The sequence below is a fragment of the Pongo pygmaeus genome, chromosome 6, assembly GCF_028885625.2.
Source record: "Pongo pygmaeus isolate AG05252 chromosome 6, NHGRI_mPonPyg2-v2.0_pri, whole genome shotgun sequence".
Classification (NCBI taxonomy): domain Eukaryota; kingdom Metazoa; phylum Chordata; class Mammalia; order Primates; family Hominidae; genus Pongo; species Pongo pygmaeus.
In genome coordinates this window covers 1,516,318-1,533,316 of record NC_072379.2, presented here as the reverse complement: position 1 = coordinate 1,533,316, position 16,999 = coordinate 1,516,318, and the positions used below count along the sequence as shown (strand labels likewise).

The following is a 16,999-nucleotide window of genomic DNA, read 5'->3' as shown; positions in this document are numbered from 1 at the left end:
GAAGCTGCCCCCCCACTCAACTCCCCCGGAGCTTCTGCTTGCTGGCGGGGGTCTGCATAGGTTAGGAGGCTCGCTGCCCAGTGGGCTCTTGAATATCAGCCCCAAAAGGGCTGCTTCAGGCCCGGGCCACTGGGGTGTCAGCCCGGCTGGGCACCAGCCCACGAGGGGCCACCTGTGACCTCCTGAGCTGCCAGTGGGTCCTGCTGCAGGGCACCTTCTTGGCAGAATCCAGCTCGAAATCTCCATATAAGATTGTTGTTTAGCAGAGAACAAAACCTCCACTGGTGCGTTGATGGGCTCCGAGCTGCCCCACGGGCATCGACGCCCTCATAACTGCTGACTCACGGCTTTGACACTCGTCACCGCGCTGAGGAGCTTCCAGTGTGGATGAGGCAGTTTCTAAATTTAGTGGGCAGGTTGAGAGATGGCCAGCCCCCTAGGCACCCTGTGGCCACTTGTCATTCAGAGGAACACGGAATCTCTCAATCCCTGGCCCTGAGCGCCCACTCCCAGTGACCGTGGCAGCCGCCTGCCCAGCCGTATGCCTGGGTCCCGGACCAGGGTCAGGGCTGCTTCTTACTGAGGCCCCTCAGCAGCCCCAGGAGAGTGGGACGTCTGCCGCGTCCATTTTCTGGGTGGGTGAACTGAGGCCCAGAGAGGAAACCTGCCCGACATCACACGGCCGGTGAGCCGGCTGCCAGAACTCAACACCAGATAAATCTCCCCGGGCCTTTTGTGTCACATGGCCTGAGGCCCTGGAGGCCAGACCCCATCCTGGGTGTGGGGCAGAGCCGTTCCCCATAGTTCTCTAAATTTCCTCACTTGCAAAATGTAAAAAAAAAAAGGTACCTACAGCGGATACTGTGGGCGTGTGGCTTCCCCGTGCAGGTGGCGCACGGACCTGGCAGCTGCAGCCCGCGACGGTGAATAGCCCCTGGCTGCCTCTTCTCCAGAGAACGGACTGGGCTCGGGGGCATCACCCTGCCAGTGCCTGACGCACGCTCCCAGGGCAGCCCCCAGCCTTAGGCGGGAGACAGTTCCTGGTCAGGTGGGGGCTTCAACAGAAGCACCCCTTAGTCTGGCTTCTTCCTGCCCCATCCCTCCCTCTTCCCCAGTTTCCCTGCAAAGAATGAGGCCACGCGCGGTGGCTCACGCCTGTAATCCCAGCACTTTGGGAGGCCGAGGCTGGTGAATCACTTGAGGCCAGGAGTTTGAGACCAGCCTGGCCAATATGGTGAAACCCCACCTCTACTAAAAATACACAAATTAGCCAGGCGTGGTGGTGCGCGCCTGTAGTCCCCGCTACTCGGGAGGTTGAAGTGGGAGAATCGTTTAAACCCAGGAGGCAGAGGTTGCGGTGAGCCGAGACTGCACCACTGCACTCCAGCCTGGGCGACAGGGTGAGACCCTGTCTCAAAAAAACAGAAATGGCACCTGGGCTGGGTGCGGTGGCTCACTCCTGTAATCCTAGCACTTTGGGAGGCCAAGGCAGGTGGATCTGCTTAAGCCCAGGAGTTCAAGACCAGCCTGGGCAACATAGTGAGACCTTGACTCTGCCAAAAAATACAAAGATTAGCCAGGTATGGTGGTACAGGCCTGTAGTCCTAGTGGCTCAGGAGGCAGGGGTGGGAGGATCACGTGAGCCCAGGAGGTCAAGGCCGCAGTGAGCTGTGATCATCCCACTGCACTCCAGCCTGGGCAAGAGAGCCAGAGCCTGTCTCTACATTTAAAAAAAGAAAACCAGGACCGCCATGTCACGGAGACCAAAGGCACAAAGCACTGGTGCTCTGCGTGGCCACAGGAGCTGGCACTCCGGGGGGAGCCACTGGTGTCCTCAGAGCGGTGCCCGTTTCAGGGAAGTGCCTGGCGCTGGAGCGAGTGGAGAGGCGTGTGGATGGCGGGGAAGTGGAGTTACGGAGACAAAGCTTGGGGCTCTGGGACTCAAAGTGGGGAGGCTGGGGGCTTGGACCTGGGAGGGAAACTGAGGCAGAGAGGGGCATGTTTGTGTTATAGGAGACCCTGGAGCTGGCCTGAGGGGCCCTGGGAGGGAGCCCACAAAGAAGGGGCCGTGAGTGCATGTTCTGAGGAAGGGGCAATGGAAGCCGGAGGTTTGAGGGGTGGGCCCAGAGGACGGGGCGGGCAGACCCAGCAGGGGCGGTTTCCACCGCAGGAGGAGAGAAGTGGGGAGGGCCTGAGATCCGAAGCAGGTCGCAGGAGACATGTTGGGGGTCTGGGCCTCCCAGAGTCCTTCCCCTTCCTCACAGCTCCCGATTCTCTTTGTCGGTTCACCTGTCTCCTGTGCAGCCTGGGGGTGGAAACCGGATTGGCCCCTGCTCTTTGAAGCCAAAGGGTCTGAGCTCCTCCCTAGTAGACCAGGTACCCTGAGTCACGGCACAGTGGCCAGTGAGGTCCAAGATCTCCTCAGTAGACCAGCCGTCCTGAGTTTCAGTGTGGTGCCCAGCGAGGTCTGAGCTCTCCCCGGCAGACCAGCCGTCCTGAGTTTCGATGTGGTGGCCAGTGAAGGCTGAGCTCTCACCAGGTTGGCCAGCTGTCCCGAGTCTCAGTGTAGTGGCCAGTGGCCTGACCAGTCCTTGGGATAGCTGGAATTCTGGACGTGGGTCTGCCTTTGGGGCTGCACCCTATGGGAGCCCCATACAAGGTTAGGGGTTCCAGCCAGGGGGTGGTAGAGAAAGTGGGCTAGCCTGGGGGTGGATGGGGAAGGAAGGCTTCAGGGAGGTTCAGGGAGGGGCTGGGGCTGGGCCCCCAGGATGGGGGTCACTTGAAAAGAGCCACAGGTTCCCCGCAAGGGCCCCTGTGTGTAACGGGAAGGCCAGGCCTGGTCTGCGCTGGGGACGCTTGGTCCAGGAAGGGAGGCTGGAGCCCCCGGTCTAGGCCCAGGCTGCACAGAGAACAGCAGCTGCTTCCTGGCACGGGGCAGTTAAACCACACGCAGCTGCAGGCTGCCCACCATGCCCATCTCCCCTTGGGCCCGACCCGGGCCTCTGCTCCCCCTGCCCCCAGCCCCTGGCGCTGGTGGGTCTTGGGGGGGCCGCAGTGGTGCCCTGGAGCCCAAACCTGCCACACCAATAAGGTCACGAGGTCTGGTCCTGCTAGGACAGGGTCACCTTTGGCACTCACTGCACTCTGGGGTCACAGCAAAGAGGATCCCGGGATGGTGGGAGTCAGAGGCTTGGGCTTGCCTGCCTGATGGCATCCCTCCAGGCTGAGGCCCAGCTCTCCTAACAGCCTAGGCTTTTAGCACTGGCTTCTTCCCCCCAGGGAATTCACAGTTATCACTTACCTGTCCATGGGCTCTCACTGAACATGGCGAGCCACCCTGGACCCAGCAGGGGACTGGGCAGACCAGGCTCTGCTGGTGGCTCTGTCAGGCAGGAAGGCAGGGAAAAGACCAGCCAGGGTGGGCGTGCACCTGTGGTCCCAGCTACTCAGGAGGCTGAGGCGGGAGGATCGCTTGAGCCCAGGAATTTGAGGCTGCAGTAAACCATGATCACGCCACTGCATTCCAGCTGGGTAACAGAGCAAGACCCTGTTTCTAAAACATTTTTTTAAAAGACATGAAGGAAGGGCCAGGCGCGGTGGCTCATGCCTGTAATCCCAGCACTTTGGGAGGTTCAGGTGGGTGGATCACCTGAGGTCAAGAGTTCAAGACCAGCCTGGCCAACATGGCAAAACCCCATCTCTACTAAAAATATAAAAATTAGCCGGGTGTGGCTGAACGTGGTGGCTCATGCCTGTAATCCCAGCACTGGGAGGCCAAGGCGGGTGGATCACCCAAGGCCAGGGGTTTGAGACCAGCCTGGCCAGCATGGTGAAACCCCGTCTCTACTAAAAATACAAAAATTAGCCGGGCATGGTGGCGGGTGCCTGTAATCCCAGCTCCTGATGGGGGCTGGGGCAGAATTGCTTGAACCCAGGAGGTGGAGGTTGCAATGGGCAGAGATCATGCCACTGCACTCCAGCCTGGGCAACAGAGCCAGACTCTCAAAAAAAAAAAAAAAAAAAAAAGCCAGGCGTGGTGGCAGGTGCCTGTAATCCCAGCTACTCGGGAGGCTGAGGCAGGAGAATCGCTTGAACCCCAGAGGCAGAGGTTGCAGTGACCTGAGATTGAACCACTGCACTCCAGCCTGGGCAACAGAGCGAGACTCCATCTCAAAAAAAAAAAAAAAAAAAAGACATGAAGGTGACATCCAGGTGCAGGGGGCTGGGGCATCAGTGACCGACCAGAGAAGGAGGCCACTTGAGCAAAGACCAGAATGGGGTGGACAGGGAGTCTCAGGACCAGCTAGGGGGTTTCTGGGCACAGGAAACAGCGCATGGAAAGGCAGGCACCTTCCGGAAACAGTGAGAAGGCTGAGGTGTGGGGTGGCATCGGGGGAGGCGAGAGGGAGATGTAGACCCTGCAGGACCTGGCAGTCCTCAGCATGGGGCTGGGACGGGGAGAACAGTGGCCGCATAGCCCACGTCCACCGGAGCCACGGGATGGGAGCTTATTTGCATACAAGGTCTTTGCAGATATAAATTTATTATTTTATTTTATTTTTTTTGAGATGGAGTCTTGCTCTGTCGCCCAGGCTGGAGTGCAATGGTGTGATCTTGGCTCACTGCAGCCTCCACCTCCCCGGTTCAAGCGATTCTCGTGCCTCAGCCTCCTGAGTAGCTGGGATTACAGGTGCGTGCCACCAGGCCTGGATAATTTTTTTTTTTTTTTTTTGAGACGGAGTCTCGCTCTGTTGCCCAGGCTGGAGTGCAGTGGCGTGATCTCGGCTCACTGCAAACTCCGCCTCCCAGGTTCACGCCATTCTCCTGCCTCAGCCTCCTGAGTAGCTGGGACTACAGGCGCTTGCCACCACGCCCGGCTATTTTTTTGAATTTTTAGCAGAGACGGGGTTTCACCGTGTTAGCCAGGATGGTCTCAATCTCCTGACCTCGTGATCCGCCCACCTCGGCCTCCCAAAGTGCTAGGATTACAGGCGTGAGCCACCGCACCAGGCCCTGGATAATTTTTTTCTATTTTTAGTAGAGGCAGGGTTTCGCCATGTTGGCCAGGCTGGTCTCGAACTCCTGACCTCAGGCAATCCGCCCGCCTCAACCTCCCCAAGTGCTGGGATGACAGGCGTGAGCCCCCGCACAGGCCTAATGAAGGTAAAGAGCTTGAGATGAGATCATCCTGGATCTGGGTGGGCCCTAAATCCCTTGACAGGTGTCCTCACGAAGCACAGAGACACAGAGAGAAGACGGCCACATGGAGACAGAGGCAGAGGCTGGAGGGATGTGGCCACGAGCCAAGGACCCCTGGAGTCCCCAGGAGCTGGTCGAGGCAGGCAGGGTCCTCCCCTAGAGCCCTCGGAGGGAGCCAGCCCTGCCCACACTTTGACTTCAGACTTCTGGGCTCCAGAACTGCAAGAGAGGACATTTCTGTGGCTTTAAGCCACAAAGTCTGTGGTGTTTGGTAAGAGCTGCTGTGGGAAACAACCACAGGTGTTTATTTTACTGTTCAGGTGATAAGCAGAGTCTTTGGAGAATTTTGAGCAGGGGAGGAACATCTAATTATATCTTTTTTTTTTTTTTTTTTTGAGATGGAATCTTGCTCTGTTGGCCAGACTGGATTTCAGTGGCATGATCTTGGCCCACTGCCACCTCCACCTCCTGGGTTCAAGTGATTCTCCTGCCTCAGCCTCCCAAGTAGCTGGGACTAAAGGCACCTGCCACCACGCCCGGCTAATTTTTGTATTATTAGTAGACATGGGGTTTACCATGTTGGCCGAGCTGGTCTCAAGCTCCTGACCTCAGGTGATCCGCCCGCCTCAGCCTCCCAAAGTGCTGGGATTAAAAGCCACGGTGCCCGGCCTAAAAATTAAATTTCTAATAATTTTTTTTTTTTTGAGATGGAGTCTCACTCTTGTTGCCCAGGCTGGAGTGCAGTGACACGATCTTGGTTCACTGCAACCTCTGCCTCCCGGGTTCAAGTCATTCTCCTGCCTCAGCCTCCCGAGTAGCTGGGATTACAGGTGTCTGCTACCACGCCCGTCTAATTTTTGTATTTTTGTAGAGACCAGGTTCCACCATGTTGGGCAGGCTGGTCTTGAACTCCTGACCTCAGGTGATCCACCCGCCTCGGCTTCCCAAAGTGCTGGGATTACAGGCGTGAGCCATCACGCCCGGCCATAAAAAATATTTTTAAAAAGTGAACAAACAATTTGAACAGACACCACTAATGCAGACACACGGATGACAAAAAAGATGAGGAAACACTCATCGTTACTCATCGGGGAGACGCCGAGGAATAGTACAGGGCAGACTCTGCACACCCTCCAGGATAACGGAACACCCGCGGTCCTGCCCCGGCCATCAGCGGAGAAGCCATCCTTGGAATCTGGAATCCATCCGGCGGGTGCCACTCAGCAGCGGACAGAAGCCACCGGTGCCCACAGCGCCGGGGTGAGTCTCAGAATAATGACGCCAGGCCGGGCGCGGTGGCTCACGCCTGTAATCCCAGCACTTTGGGAGGCCGAGGCGGGAGGATCACGAGGTCAGCAGATCAAGACCATCGTGGCTAACATGATGAAACCCTGCCTGTACTAAAAATACAAAAAAAAAAAAATTAGTCGGGCGTGGTGGTGGGCGACTGTAGTCCCAGCTACTCGGGAGGCTGAGGCAGGAGAATGGTGTGAACCCAGGAGGCAGAGGTTGCAGTGAACGAAGATCGCACCACTGCACTCCAGCCTGGGCGACAGAACGAGATTCCACCTCAAAAAAAAAAAAAAAAGAATAATGACGCCGAGCAGCCGGCCAGGGAGCGTGTACCATGTGCTTTCATTCACACAGAGTCCAGAAGAGCAAACAGTGCCTCTCCAGGGAGAGGCGCCCTGGAAATTGGCGCCCTGGCGGCCTGGGGACAAGGCAGGGGTGGTTTGGGAATGTTCGTTATAGGGTTGAAAGGGATGGGGGATGGGGCCACAGGTGCGTGTGAATGTCAACACGCATCAGCGTGCACCCTTCACACCCTTCACACCCTTTACACACCTGTAGTTTATCAGACGTCAATCATAACTCAAAAAAGCTGTTTTCAAAAAGAGTCGGGGAGAGGGAGGAGGAAGGCAAAGAGGTAGAGGAAGGGGAGGAAGAGGAAGAGGGGAAGGAGAAGGAGGAGAAAGAGAAGAGGGAGGAGGAGGTGATCAAGGTTGACTCCTGAGTTTTTAGAGAAGGAGGAAGACGAGGAGCAGGAGGAGAGAGAAGGGGGAAGAGGTGGTCAAGGTTGACAGGATGGGGAGGAGGAGGAGGGGGAGGAGGGGGGGAGGGGGGAGGGGGGAGTGGAGAGGGGGAGGAGGGGGAGGGGGAGGGAGGAGGGAGAGGGGGAGGGAGGAGGGGGAGGGGGAGGGGGAGGGGGAGGGGAGGGGGGAGGGGGAGGAGGGGGAGGGGAGGGGGAGGAGGGGGAGGGGAGGGGGAGGGGGAGGAGGGAGAAGGGGGGGAGGAGGGAGAAGAGGGGGAGGAGGGGGAGGAGGGAGAAGGGGGGGAGGAGGGAGAAGGGGGGAGGAGGGGGAGGAGGGGGAAGAAGGGGAGGAGGAGGAGGAGGGGGAGGACGGAGAGGGGGGAGGGGAGGGGGAGGGGGAGGGGGGAGGGGGAGGAGGGGGAAAAGGGGGAGGAGGGGGAGGAGGGGAAGAAGGGGAGGAGGGGGAGGAGGAGGAGGAGGCGGCGGCGGCGGAGGCGGTTGTCAAGGTCGACCCTGAGGTTCTGGCCTGGGCTCGGGTGAGGGCATTTGCCGAAGGCACAGGCCCCGCATGCAGGGGCAGTGATGCTGGTCAGAGGATGAGGAGAGGCAGGTGGCGGGGCAGAGGAAGCTCCGTGCAGGCTGCTCCCATTCAGGTGACAGGAGGAGGAAGCATTACCCCATCGGATCTCCCCTCCCCTTAGAGAGTTACCCTGAGGGACAGATTGCGAAACGGTGGAGGGACGAAGCTGCACAGCCCCCGCCTGGCGTCCGGCAGGGATCTGCGCCTGACTGGCCTCTCCTCCCATGGGCACCACGGATGTCTCCTTCCGGATTCGCTGCCCACACAGCACAGGGTGCAAGGCCCTGGAGCCCTTGGGGTCCTGCGGAGACCCAGCTGATGCCCGCAGCAGTGGAAAGAGACTGCGGCGGGTCACACAGCAGTTCTCAGGCTGCAGCCTGGGGCCATGAGCCTCACTGAGGCCACGGTCGAACGACCACACCCAACTTCAGGGGCACAGGGAGACCAGCTCTGCCTTGCCGTCCCTGGATGAGGAGATGGGACACACCAGGCAGGCGGTACTCAGGACTCCCTCGGTGGCGGGGCAGGGTTCGAGTCAGTGCCCTGCTGGGAACAGATCTCCAAGATATGGTTAAGTGGCAAAAGCCAGGTGCAGAAAAGAGGAGCCGTGTGCTACCTGAAGGGAGACAAGGCAGACGGAGGCACACGGGTGGCTGCCTGAACGCACACGGACAAGCCGGGAACACGGGCACAAATCAGAACACAGGCTGACTCCAGGGGAGGGGACCAGCTGCTCAGGGGTCAGGGGAGACCTTCCACCCTTTGACTGGATGATTCCCCCACCTTTTTTTTTTTTTTTTTAATTTTTTTTTTAGACAGCGTCTCGCTCTGCCGCTGGCTGGAGTGTAGTGGCACCATCATAGCTCACTGCAGCCTTGACCTTCTGGGCTGAAGAGATCCTCCTGCCTCAGCCTCCTGAGTAGCTGGGAACGTAGGCATGCACCACCATGCCTGGCTAATTTATTTTTGATTTTTTTTTTATAGAGATAGGGTCTCACTATGTTGCCCAGGCTGGTCTCAGACTCCGAGGTTCAAGTGGTCCTCCCACTTTGGCCTCCCAAAGGGCTGGGACTAGAGGTTCATGCCACCATGCCCAGCTAATTTTTATTTTTTTGTAGAGATGGGGGTCTTGCTATGTTGCCCAGGCTGGTCTTGAACTCAACCGATCCTCCTGCCTTGGTCTCCCAAAGTGCTGAGATTACAGGCATGAGCATCACACCCGGCAACTGTATGCTCTTTTGTGTATTTTGATTTTTGTTCCTATCAGTGTTTCCATTAAAAAAAAAAAAAAAAAAAAAGGTGGGGGGAGCGGGGCAGGCGCAGTAATCCCAGCACTTTGGGAGGCCAAGGCGGGTGGACCACCTGAGGTTAGGAGTTCGAGACCAGCCTGGCCAACGTGGTGAAACCCCGTCTCTACTAAAAACACAAACAAATTAGCCAGACATGGTGGCGGGCGCCTGTAATCCCAGCTACTCGGGAGACTGAGGCAGGAGAATCGCTTGAACCCGGGAGGTGAAGGTTGCAATGAGCCGAGATCGCGCCACTGCACTCCAGCCTGGGCGATAGAGCGAGACTCCGTGTAAAAAAAAAAAAGAAAAAAGGGTGAACTTTGTGGAACACGAGTTGTATCTCAATAAAGCTATTATTATTATCATTATTATTTGAGACAGGGTCTCTCCCTGGGGACCCCCGGGGTACGCCCCCTCGCCAGTGCCTGCGCCCCGGCCGCCCCCGCCCTCCGGGACCTGCAGAACCTGCCACTTGACGCATCCGCGGATCCTTGACGCCACCCCTCCCCGCCGTGCGTCCTGGAGTGTGTCCCTTGGCAACGCCAGCACCCCCGTGCATGGAGAGGCCAGCGCCCGTCCCGCGCCGCCGCCCCACCTGGACCGGACCACGTGCGCGTGGCGCTGGCCAGCCCGCCTCCCGCCGCCATGGGGCGCTGCAGGCATCAGGCCGGCGCCGCGGGCCTCTCGCACCTCCCCCTGGGCCCGCTTCCCGCCGCACTGTTTTCCTTCCGGTTGTTCCGGAAGTCGGGTCCCCGAGTGCGGCGAGATCGGTTTCCGATTCCGGGGTGGCTGGGTGGCGGCGGCGGCGGCGCTCCGGTCGCGATGGGCCAGAGGTAAGTGAGCCGCGGCCTGGGCGCTTCCTTATTGCCGGGCGAGCGCCTGGTTCTCCCGGCTACCCCGCCGGGCCTCTGGGCCGTCCCTCCTGGTTCTGCTGCCTCCAGCCCGGCATCCGTGTCGCCTGCTGTCGCCCGACTGAGCCGCTCCCGGGCGGCTGGGAGGCGGGGTCCTTGCAGCTCCTGCAGCATCGCCCCGGCGGGCGGGCGCGGGACCACTGTCCCCGGGTCCCAGGCCCAAGCCCCGTGCGGTAAGGGAGCGAATGAGCGAGCGAACGAGCGAATGAACGAATGAATGACCTCACGCTGTTTCCTCCGCAGGTAACGCCGCAGCCGCCGGGAGCCGCGAGGGACGGGGCAGGATGAACCGGGCCAAGCCCACCACGGTGCGCAGGCCCAGCGCCGCGGCCAAACCCTCAGGTGCGTTTCCCTCCCCGCTCTGCAGCCCGGGGGTCTTTGGGGATCTCAGATGCCGCGGATCCTGCGTTGGGCTTGGTTGTTCCGCAGCCGCGGCTGTTTCCAGAAATTCGGTCTGGAAACACTCCTCTCGGTCCTCAGCGGCTCTGAGAATCCCTGGGAGGCTTGGGATAGTGGCGACTTCTTTCGGGACTCCGGTGATCTCGTTTCAGGCTGAGCTGCAAGGCAGCCGACAGTAGTGGAAGGGTCTCCCCAGTCAGGAGGCAAGAGGCAGCACAGCGTAGCGTAGCACGGGGTCTGCGGCTAAACTGTCAGCTCAGATCCTCCGGACTTTGCTACTCGCCTGCTGTGTGACGCTGGGCACATCGCTTAACCTCTCTGTGTCCCTTTCTCCCTTGTAAAGTTAGAGTAATAGCATCTATTGCGGAAACTCGGGGCGGGGGGTACTAAGCACACTAATTTGGATAGACCAGAGATGGCCTGGTTTGTGGTTAGCGCTATGTGACTGTCCCCCATCACCTGTGCGTATCCTGCTGGTCCCAGCTCTGCTGTAGGCTGCTGAGTGAGCTCTGGCTTCTTCCTTGCTTCCTCTGACCCTTGTTTAATCCCCTCTGACATAACAGGAGGTTGGAGTCAGTCTTTTTCCACCTTGGGTGTTGCAAATGTGCCCAGTTTTCTCTCTCCTTTCTCTGCAGGGCACCCTCCCCCGGGAGACTTCATTGCTCTGGGCTCAAAGGGTCAGGCCAATGAATCGAAAACGGCATCCACCCTGCTGAAGCCAGCCCCTTCCGGCCTGCCTTCTGAGCGCAAGCGGGATGCAGCGGCTGCGTTGTCCAGTGCCTCGGCCCTCACCGGTCTCACCAAACGCCCCAAACTCTCCTCCACACCCCCGCTGAGTGCCCTGGGGCGCCTGGCTGAGGCTGCAGTGGCAGAAAAACGAGCCATTTCTCCGTCGATTAAAGAGCCATCTGTGGTGCCAATTGAAGGTAATGAGTCTGTGGATGTCCCCCGAGAACGCCCCTCCGCTCATGCCATCCATCAGGTGTTCAGGGAAGGCCCCCTCCAGGCCTAGCGCTGCCTGTATGGCCGAGGTCCTCTGGGAGAGCAGATGTTTGTGGCTTGTTCTTGGAAGTGTTTCTCACGTAGGTGCCCTTACCCTGCGTGTGCGTCTGCGTCCTGGACTGCCGGTGGCTGCCCCTTGAGAACTGGGTCACTCCCTTGTTGAGTTGTTCGTCTCGTGTCTCTTGGACGCCCCCTTTGTGACGGGCACTGTCTGAGCCCTGGGGGTAAACCGGGCATGATGACACCCCAGGTGCATGTTCTCAAGGTTGCCCATCCTGGTGCGTTCCTCTCTCAACCTGAATGGAGGCGGTGTGTACTTGGTTCCTCGCTGATCCCCTCCCTGTTGTCAGTTGAAAAGCCGCAGAACAGTAAAGACATCAACAAGGAATGTAAACTTCACCACCGTCCTGTTCTCGCAGAAATGCCTTTAACTGTGTGCCTAGAATCGCCCCTGGCCCTCTGCGCCATTTTCCCAACGACCATTTCTCAAGACTCTGTGACTCCCGGGGAGTTGCTCTGGCAGCTGTCACACCAGCCCCAGCAAGCCTCGTGGTCTGCAGTGTTTTGTTTCTGTGGGAGCATCTCTTTTGGGTAATTTCTATGTAGGAGTCAAAAAGAACAAGTGTTCTGATGACTATGGTAGAGAGGTGTCTGTTCAAGCCGCGTCACCTCTGGTTACTGAGTTTTGTGCCAGACAGGACCCAGGGGACTTGTGGGCTGTGGCCTTGCCCTCAGGGAGGGACCAGGCTGCTGCAGTACAAGCCTGTGAATGGGTCCCCGATGGCCCTGGAAGGGAGGAGGCCTGGCAGGGAGTTGCAGTATGGGCTTGGGCCTGGAAGCACAGGCGATGAAACCGGGGCAGGCAGGAAAGGGAGATGCCAAGCAGAGAATGGACCGTGCCCAGGGAATGGAGGCCTGGCCTGGCCTGGGCAGCACACGCTCGCGAGAGCCGAGGCTGGGCGCTGTGGGCAGTGTTTGTGCTGGACTCAGTTGGCATCAGGGAGCCCCGGGGGCAAACGGCGCAGGATGGCACAGCTGGGGGACTGCTTTAGGAGGTCGAGCCTCAGACCTCCCACGAGGCCTGTCCCTGGGCATCTGGTGCCAGTGAGGATCGAAGACAGAGACCACAGGCCCCACCCTGGCCTGGGTTCTCGGCCGCCGGCTGCTTGGTGCTTCATTTATTTTTAGCACCACCTCCTGTAGAAAGGAGATTTTGAAGATGAAAGGAGATGTGGTTATGAAAAGCATATTCGGAGTGGTAGATCACTTTACAGTATTATTCTCAGCAAAACAGAGATGGCTGCATCCAGCCATTTGTGGTAAATGTCCCAGGCTGTCCCGCCGTGCCGGCAGCCCACTTGTCCCCCAGCTTGTCTCAGGGCATCAGGAAATTTCTTCCAAGTCTCTGTCCCGGGTGCAGTTAAGGTGGATCACAACGCCTCTGTCCACGTGTGTGTGTGGATATTTATTGATTTATTATTTACTTATTTTTTATTTTTGAGATGGAGTCTCGCTCTGTTCCCCAGGCTGGAGTGCAGTGGCACGATCTCAGCTCACTTCAGCCTCTGCCTTCCAGGTTCAAATGATTCTCCTGCCTCAGCCTCCCAAGTAGCTGGGATTACAGGCATGCACCACCACGCCAGCTGATTTGTGTATTTTTAGTGGAGACAGGGTTTCACTATATTGGCCAGGCTGGTCTCGATTTCCTGACCTCAGTTGATCCACCCGCCTCAGGCTCCCAAAGTGGTAGGATTATAGGCGCTAGCCACTGCACCTGGCTATGTGTGGCTATTTAAAAACACAGTCCTAAAAAACTGTTGGGACAGAGAAGAATCAGAATGAAAATGTGAAAACCTCCGATCCAGCAGTGGCAAACATGACGATAGGAAAGGTGTGTGCTGGCCCTGGTGCTACTCGGAGGATGTGGGAGGGTCAGGCACTCGTCTGGGGGAAGGTTGTGAGCCGAGCACCCATGGAAAGAGGGAGGAAAAGGGGGAAGAAGGACATGCTGGAGACTGGATCTGGGGTGGGTGCGGAGAGAGGGCCACTGCGCTGTGGTCCACAGTGAGAAAGAAGCTGCCAGACGGAGCCACGCTTCAGTGGAAAGTAAAGCTGCAGGTGGCCTGGCTTGCTGGGAAATGTCTGTAACCTTCGGGGTAGCCGTGTGGAACACCGCGGAGCCAGGACTGGAGTGGCTGGTGGGCTAGTGCTGAGGCCTGTGGGGCAGCCTGTTGTGTTGATGGGACCATCTGGTGGGGTGCTTGTCCCCTGTGGGAACTTTCCTGAGGGTGGATCGCTGGTCCCTGGCGGGGCCGACCCTGAGAGCTCTGGGTTCCTCGTGGTCTTCCCGGTGTCCCGAGGCTTTGGGGCGACGCTGCCCTGGCCCCGTTCTGACTGTACCGCCTGCCCCGGCCAGTGCTGCCCACGGTGCTGCTGGACGAGATCGAGGCGGCCGAGCTGGAGGGCAATGACGACAGGATTGAGGGCGTGCTGTGTGGGGCCGTGAAGCAGCTGAAGGTCACCCGTGCCAAGCCCGACAGCACCCTCTACCTGAGCCTCATGTACCTGGCCAAGATCAAGCCCAACATCTTCGCCACCGAGGGCGTCATCGAGGTTCGAGCCGGGCCCCTGGTGGGAGGCGAGCAGCGCTGGGGCCCTCGGCTCCCCTCCTCACCTCCCCCTTAAGTGTCCCTCCCGGCCCACCCCAGCTTTGCGTCTGGGGCCAGCGAGGCTCCCACGTGACATGCGCCCTCCCTGGCAGGCTCTGTGTAGCCTCCTGCGGCGGGACGCCTCCATCAACTTCAAAGCCAAGGGGAACAGCCTGGTGTCCGTGCTGGCCTGTAACCTCCTCATGGCCGCCTATGAGGAGGACGAGAACTGGCCCGAGATCTTTGTCAAGGTGAGTGGCCTCTCCCGGGACGGTGAAGACGGCAGAGCGCCACAGGGTGGGGCTGGGGCGAGAGAAAAGCAGAGGTGTGTTCTCTCCAGAGGGCTGTGTCTGACAGCCCTGGTGGTGATGGCACGGTCCCCGCTGCACCCAGAAGCTGGAGAGGGCCGCCTGGGCACCCAGTCCCCGGGCAGCAGGCGGGCATTCCCCAACCTGGCTGCTGCCCGGCTGGGCTCGGGGCTGAGGGTGTGGCTGCCACACAGGTGTACATTGAGGACTCCCTGGGGGAGCGGATCTGGGTGGACAGCCCTCACTGTAAGACGTTTGTGGACAACATCCAGACGGCCTTCAACACCAGAATGCCCCCCAGGAGCGTGCTGCTGCAAGGGGAGGCGGGCCGCGTTGCGGGCGACTTGGGTGCAGGTGAGACACACCGCCGGCCGGAGAGGGCGGGTGTCCAGCCCCAGGGCGGGGGAGGGGTGGGAGGACGGGCGGGTGGGAGGCGCTGCATGGAGCCCTCTCCTTGGTTTGCAGGGAGCAGCCCACACCCCTCCCTCACGGAGGAGGAGGACAGCCAGACGGAGCTGCTCATCGCGGAGGAGAAGCTGAGCCCCGAGCAGGAGGGCCAGCTCATGCCCAGGTAGCTGCGTACCCGCCTAGTCCCAGTTGGGGGCGGTGGGGGCGGGCGCTTCGGGGCCACCTTCCTCCCTCCTTGCTCCCTCCTCTGGCCTAGGTACGAAGAGCTCGCGGAGAGTGTGGAGGAGTATGTCCTGGACATGCTGCGGGACCAGCTGAACCGGCGGCAGCCCATTGACAACGTCTCCAGGAACGTCCTGCGGCTCCTCACCTCCAGCTGCGGCTACAAGGAGGTGCGGCTGCTGGCAGTGCAGAAGCTGGAGATGTGGCTGCAGAACCCCAAGGTGCGGGGGCGCCCCGGGGTGGGGGGTGGGCAGGGCAGGGGTGCCTGGGCGGGGTAGGGGGTGGGGGCAGGCTCTGTGTGGCACCACAGCGTGGCCTTGCTGCCGGGGTGGCCGTGATCCCACCGCTCCGTCCTTGGCCCCGCAGCTGACCCGGCCGGCCCAGGAGCTGCTGATGTCCGTCTGCATGAACTGCAACACGCACGGTTCCGAAGACATGGACGTCATCTCGCACCTGATCAAGATCCGCCTCAAGCCCAAGGTCCTCCTCAACCACTTCATGCTGTGCATCAGGTGCGTGGTGAGCGGGGGCAGAGTGGGGGTGCGGGCGGAGCGGGGGTGGAGCGGGGGTGCGGGCGGAGCGGAGGTGGAGCGGGGGTGCGGGCGGAGCGGGGGTGCGGGCGGAGCGGGGCTGTGGGCGGAGCGGGGACGGAGCAGGGGTGCGGGCGGAGCGGGGGTGCGTCGTGAGCGGGGGCAGACTGGGGGTGCGGGCGGAGCGGGGGCGTGGATGGAGCGGGGACAGGGCCTGTACCCTCACTTCCCCTGGCTCCCACACCCAGGGAGCTGCTGAGCGCGCACAAGGACAACCTGGGCACCACCATCAAGCTGGTGATCTTCAATGAGCTCTCCAGCGCCCGGAACCCGAACAACATGCAGGTCCTCTACACCGCACTGCAGCACAGCTCGGAGCTGGCGCCCAAGGTAGGCCCAGGGTCCCTGGCCTTGTCCTCCACGCCAGAACGTGGGGCTCTGGGCTGCAGGCGCACGTGGCGTCTGGGGAAGCCGATGGGATTGGCAGTGCTTTGTGGGAGAATGCTCCTGGGTCTTGGGAAGGAGCTTGTGAAACTCACTTGGGCATGAGGTTGAGCCATTTCTAGAGTGGGTGCAGCCACAGCGCCCAGCGTCTTTCTCAGAAACTGACTCTGTCCATTTAGGAGGGAGCCACATTGAGTAGCCACCCAGGTTTCTGAGCTAAGACCCAGACATGCTGCCCTCTATTTTTATTTTTCAAGCTTATTCCTGCCTTTGGATAATAAGATTGTTTTTAAAATTTTTTGTAGAGACCGAGTCTTACTATGTGGCCCAGGCTGGCCTCAAACTCCTGGGCTCAAGCGATTCTCCTGCCTCAGCCTCCCAAAGTGCTGGGATGATGGGCACGAGCCCCTGTGCCTGGCCCAGACCCGCCTCCTGTGCATTGGGTCCCTCAGTTAAGCCGGGATCCCTGTAGCCCTGACTGTAGGACCCTTGGATTTCCGTGTCTCCTTTGAAGCGGGCTGGGGAGATGCTCCCATCGCCACCAGCACGTTAGGCCTCCCGGTGGGCTCTGTGGCGTGTGAAACACGAGGGAGGCACAGCCGCTCTCAGCTCTGCGTTCAGTCTTCGCGGCCTGGCATTTTGAGACAGGAGTGCATCCTTTCAGATCCTTTCAGATCTTGGGTGGTGGCCTTTGGTTTCCGTTCAGCCTGTGGTGCGCGGGTGGGCTGAGATGGCACACGCGCTCCTATAGCTCTGCCGCCTGGTGTCCCACCCCCCCAGCGTCCGTTAATTAATCCTCCTCATTTCACGAGGACCGACTCTCCACATGCCAGTTCTCAGAGAGGGGAATCAGATGTGGTCCCTGCTCGCCAAGGGCTGGCAGCCAGTAGAGCAAGGAGCCCGCCACCCCGCACCCCGCACTGTCTGAGACCCACTGCGGTGCCCTCAGGTGCCATACCTGTTGGTGCTGCGGGAAGGGGCCTGTGACGGGGACAGCACCTTCAGGCAGCCTCCCACGCGGCCTGTC

The 16,999-nt window shown here is 59.8% G+C and overlaps 1 protein-coding gene across 4 annotated transcripts in view; it reads left to right on the top strand.

Annotated features, from left to right (window-relative positions):
* Positions 1–9,832: 9,832 nt before the first annotated feature.
* INTS1 (integrator complex subunit 1) overlaps positions 9,833–16,999 on the top strand; it is a 35,248-nt gene continuing 28,081 nt past the window's right edge. For all 4 annotated transcript variants that reach the window (XM_063667181.1, XM_063667182.1, XM_054494081.2 and 1 more), the window contains exons 1-10: positions 9,833–9,933; positions 10,255–10,353; positions 11,046–11,336; positions 13,829–14,025; positions 14,174–14,311; positions 14,563–14,722; positions 14,834–14,939; positions 15,033–15,219; positions 15,365–15,510; positions 15,777–15,918. In XM_063667181.1, coding sequence (XP_063523251.1) covers positions 10,296–10,353; positions 11,046–11,336; positions 13,829–14,025; positions 14,174–14,311; positions 14,563–14,722; positions 14,834–14,939; positions 15,033–15,219; positions 15,365–15,510; positions 15,777–15,918 — 1,425 coding nt within the window. In that variant the 5' untranslated portion in view covers positions 9,833–9,933; positions 10,255–10,295. The remainder of the gene's footprint in view (positions 9,934–10,254; positions 10,354–11,045; positions 11,337–13,828; positions 14,026–14,173; positions 14,312–14,562; positions 14,723–14,833; positions 14,940–15,032; positions 15,220–15,364; positions 15,511–15,776; positions 15,919–16,999) is intronic.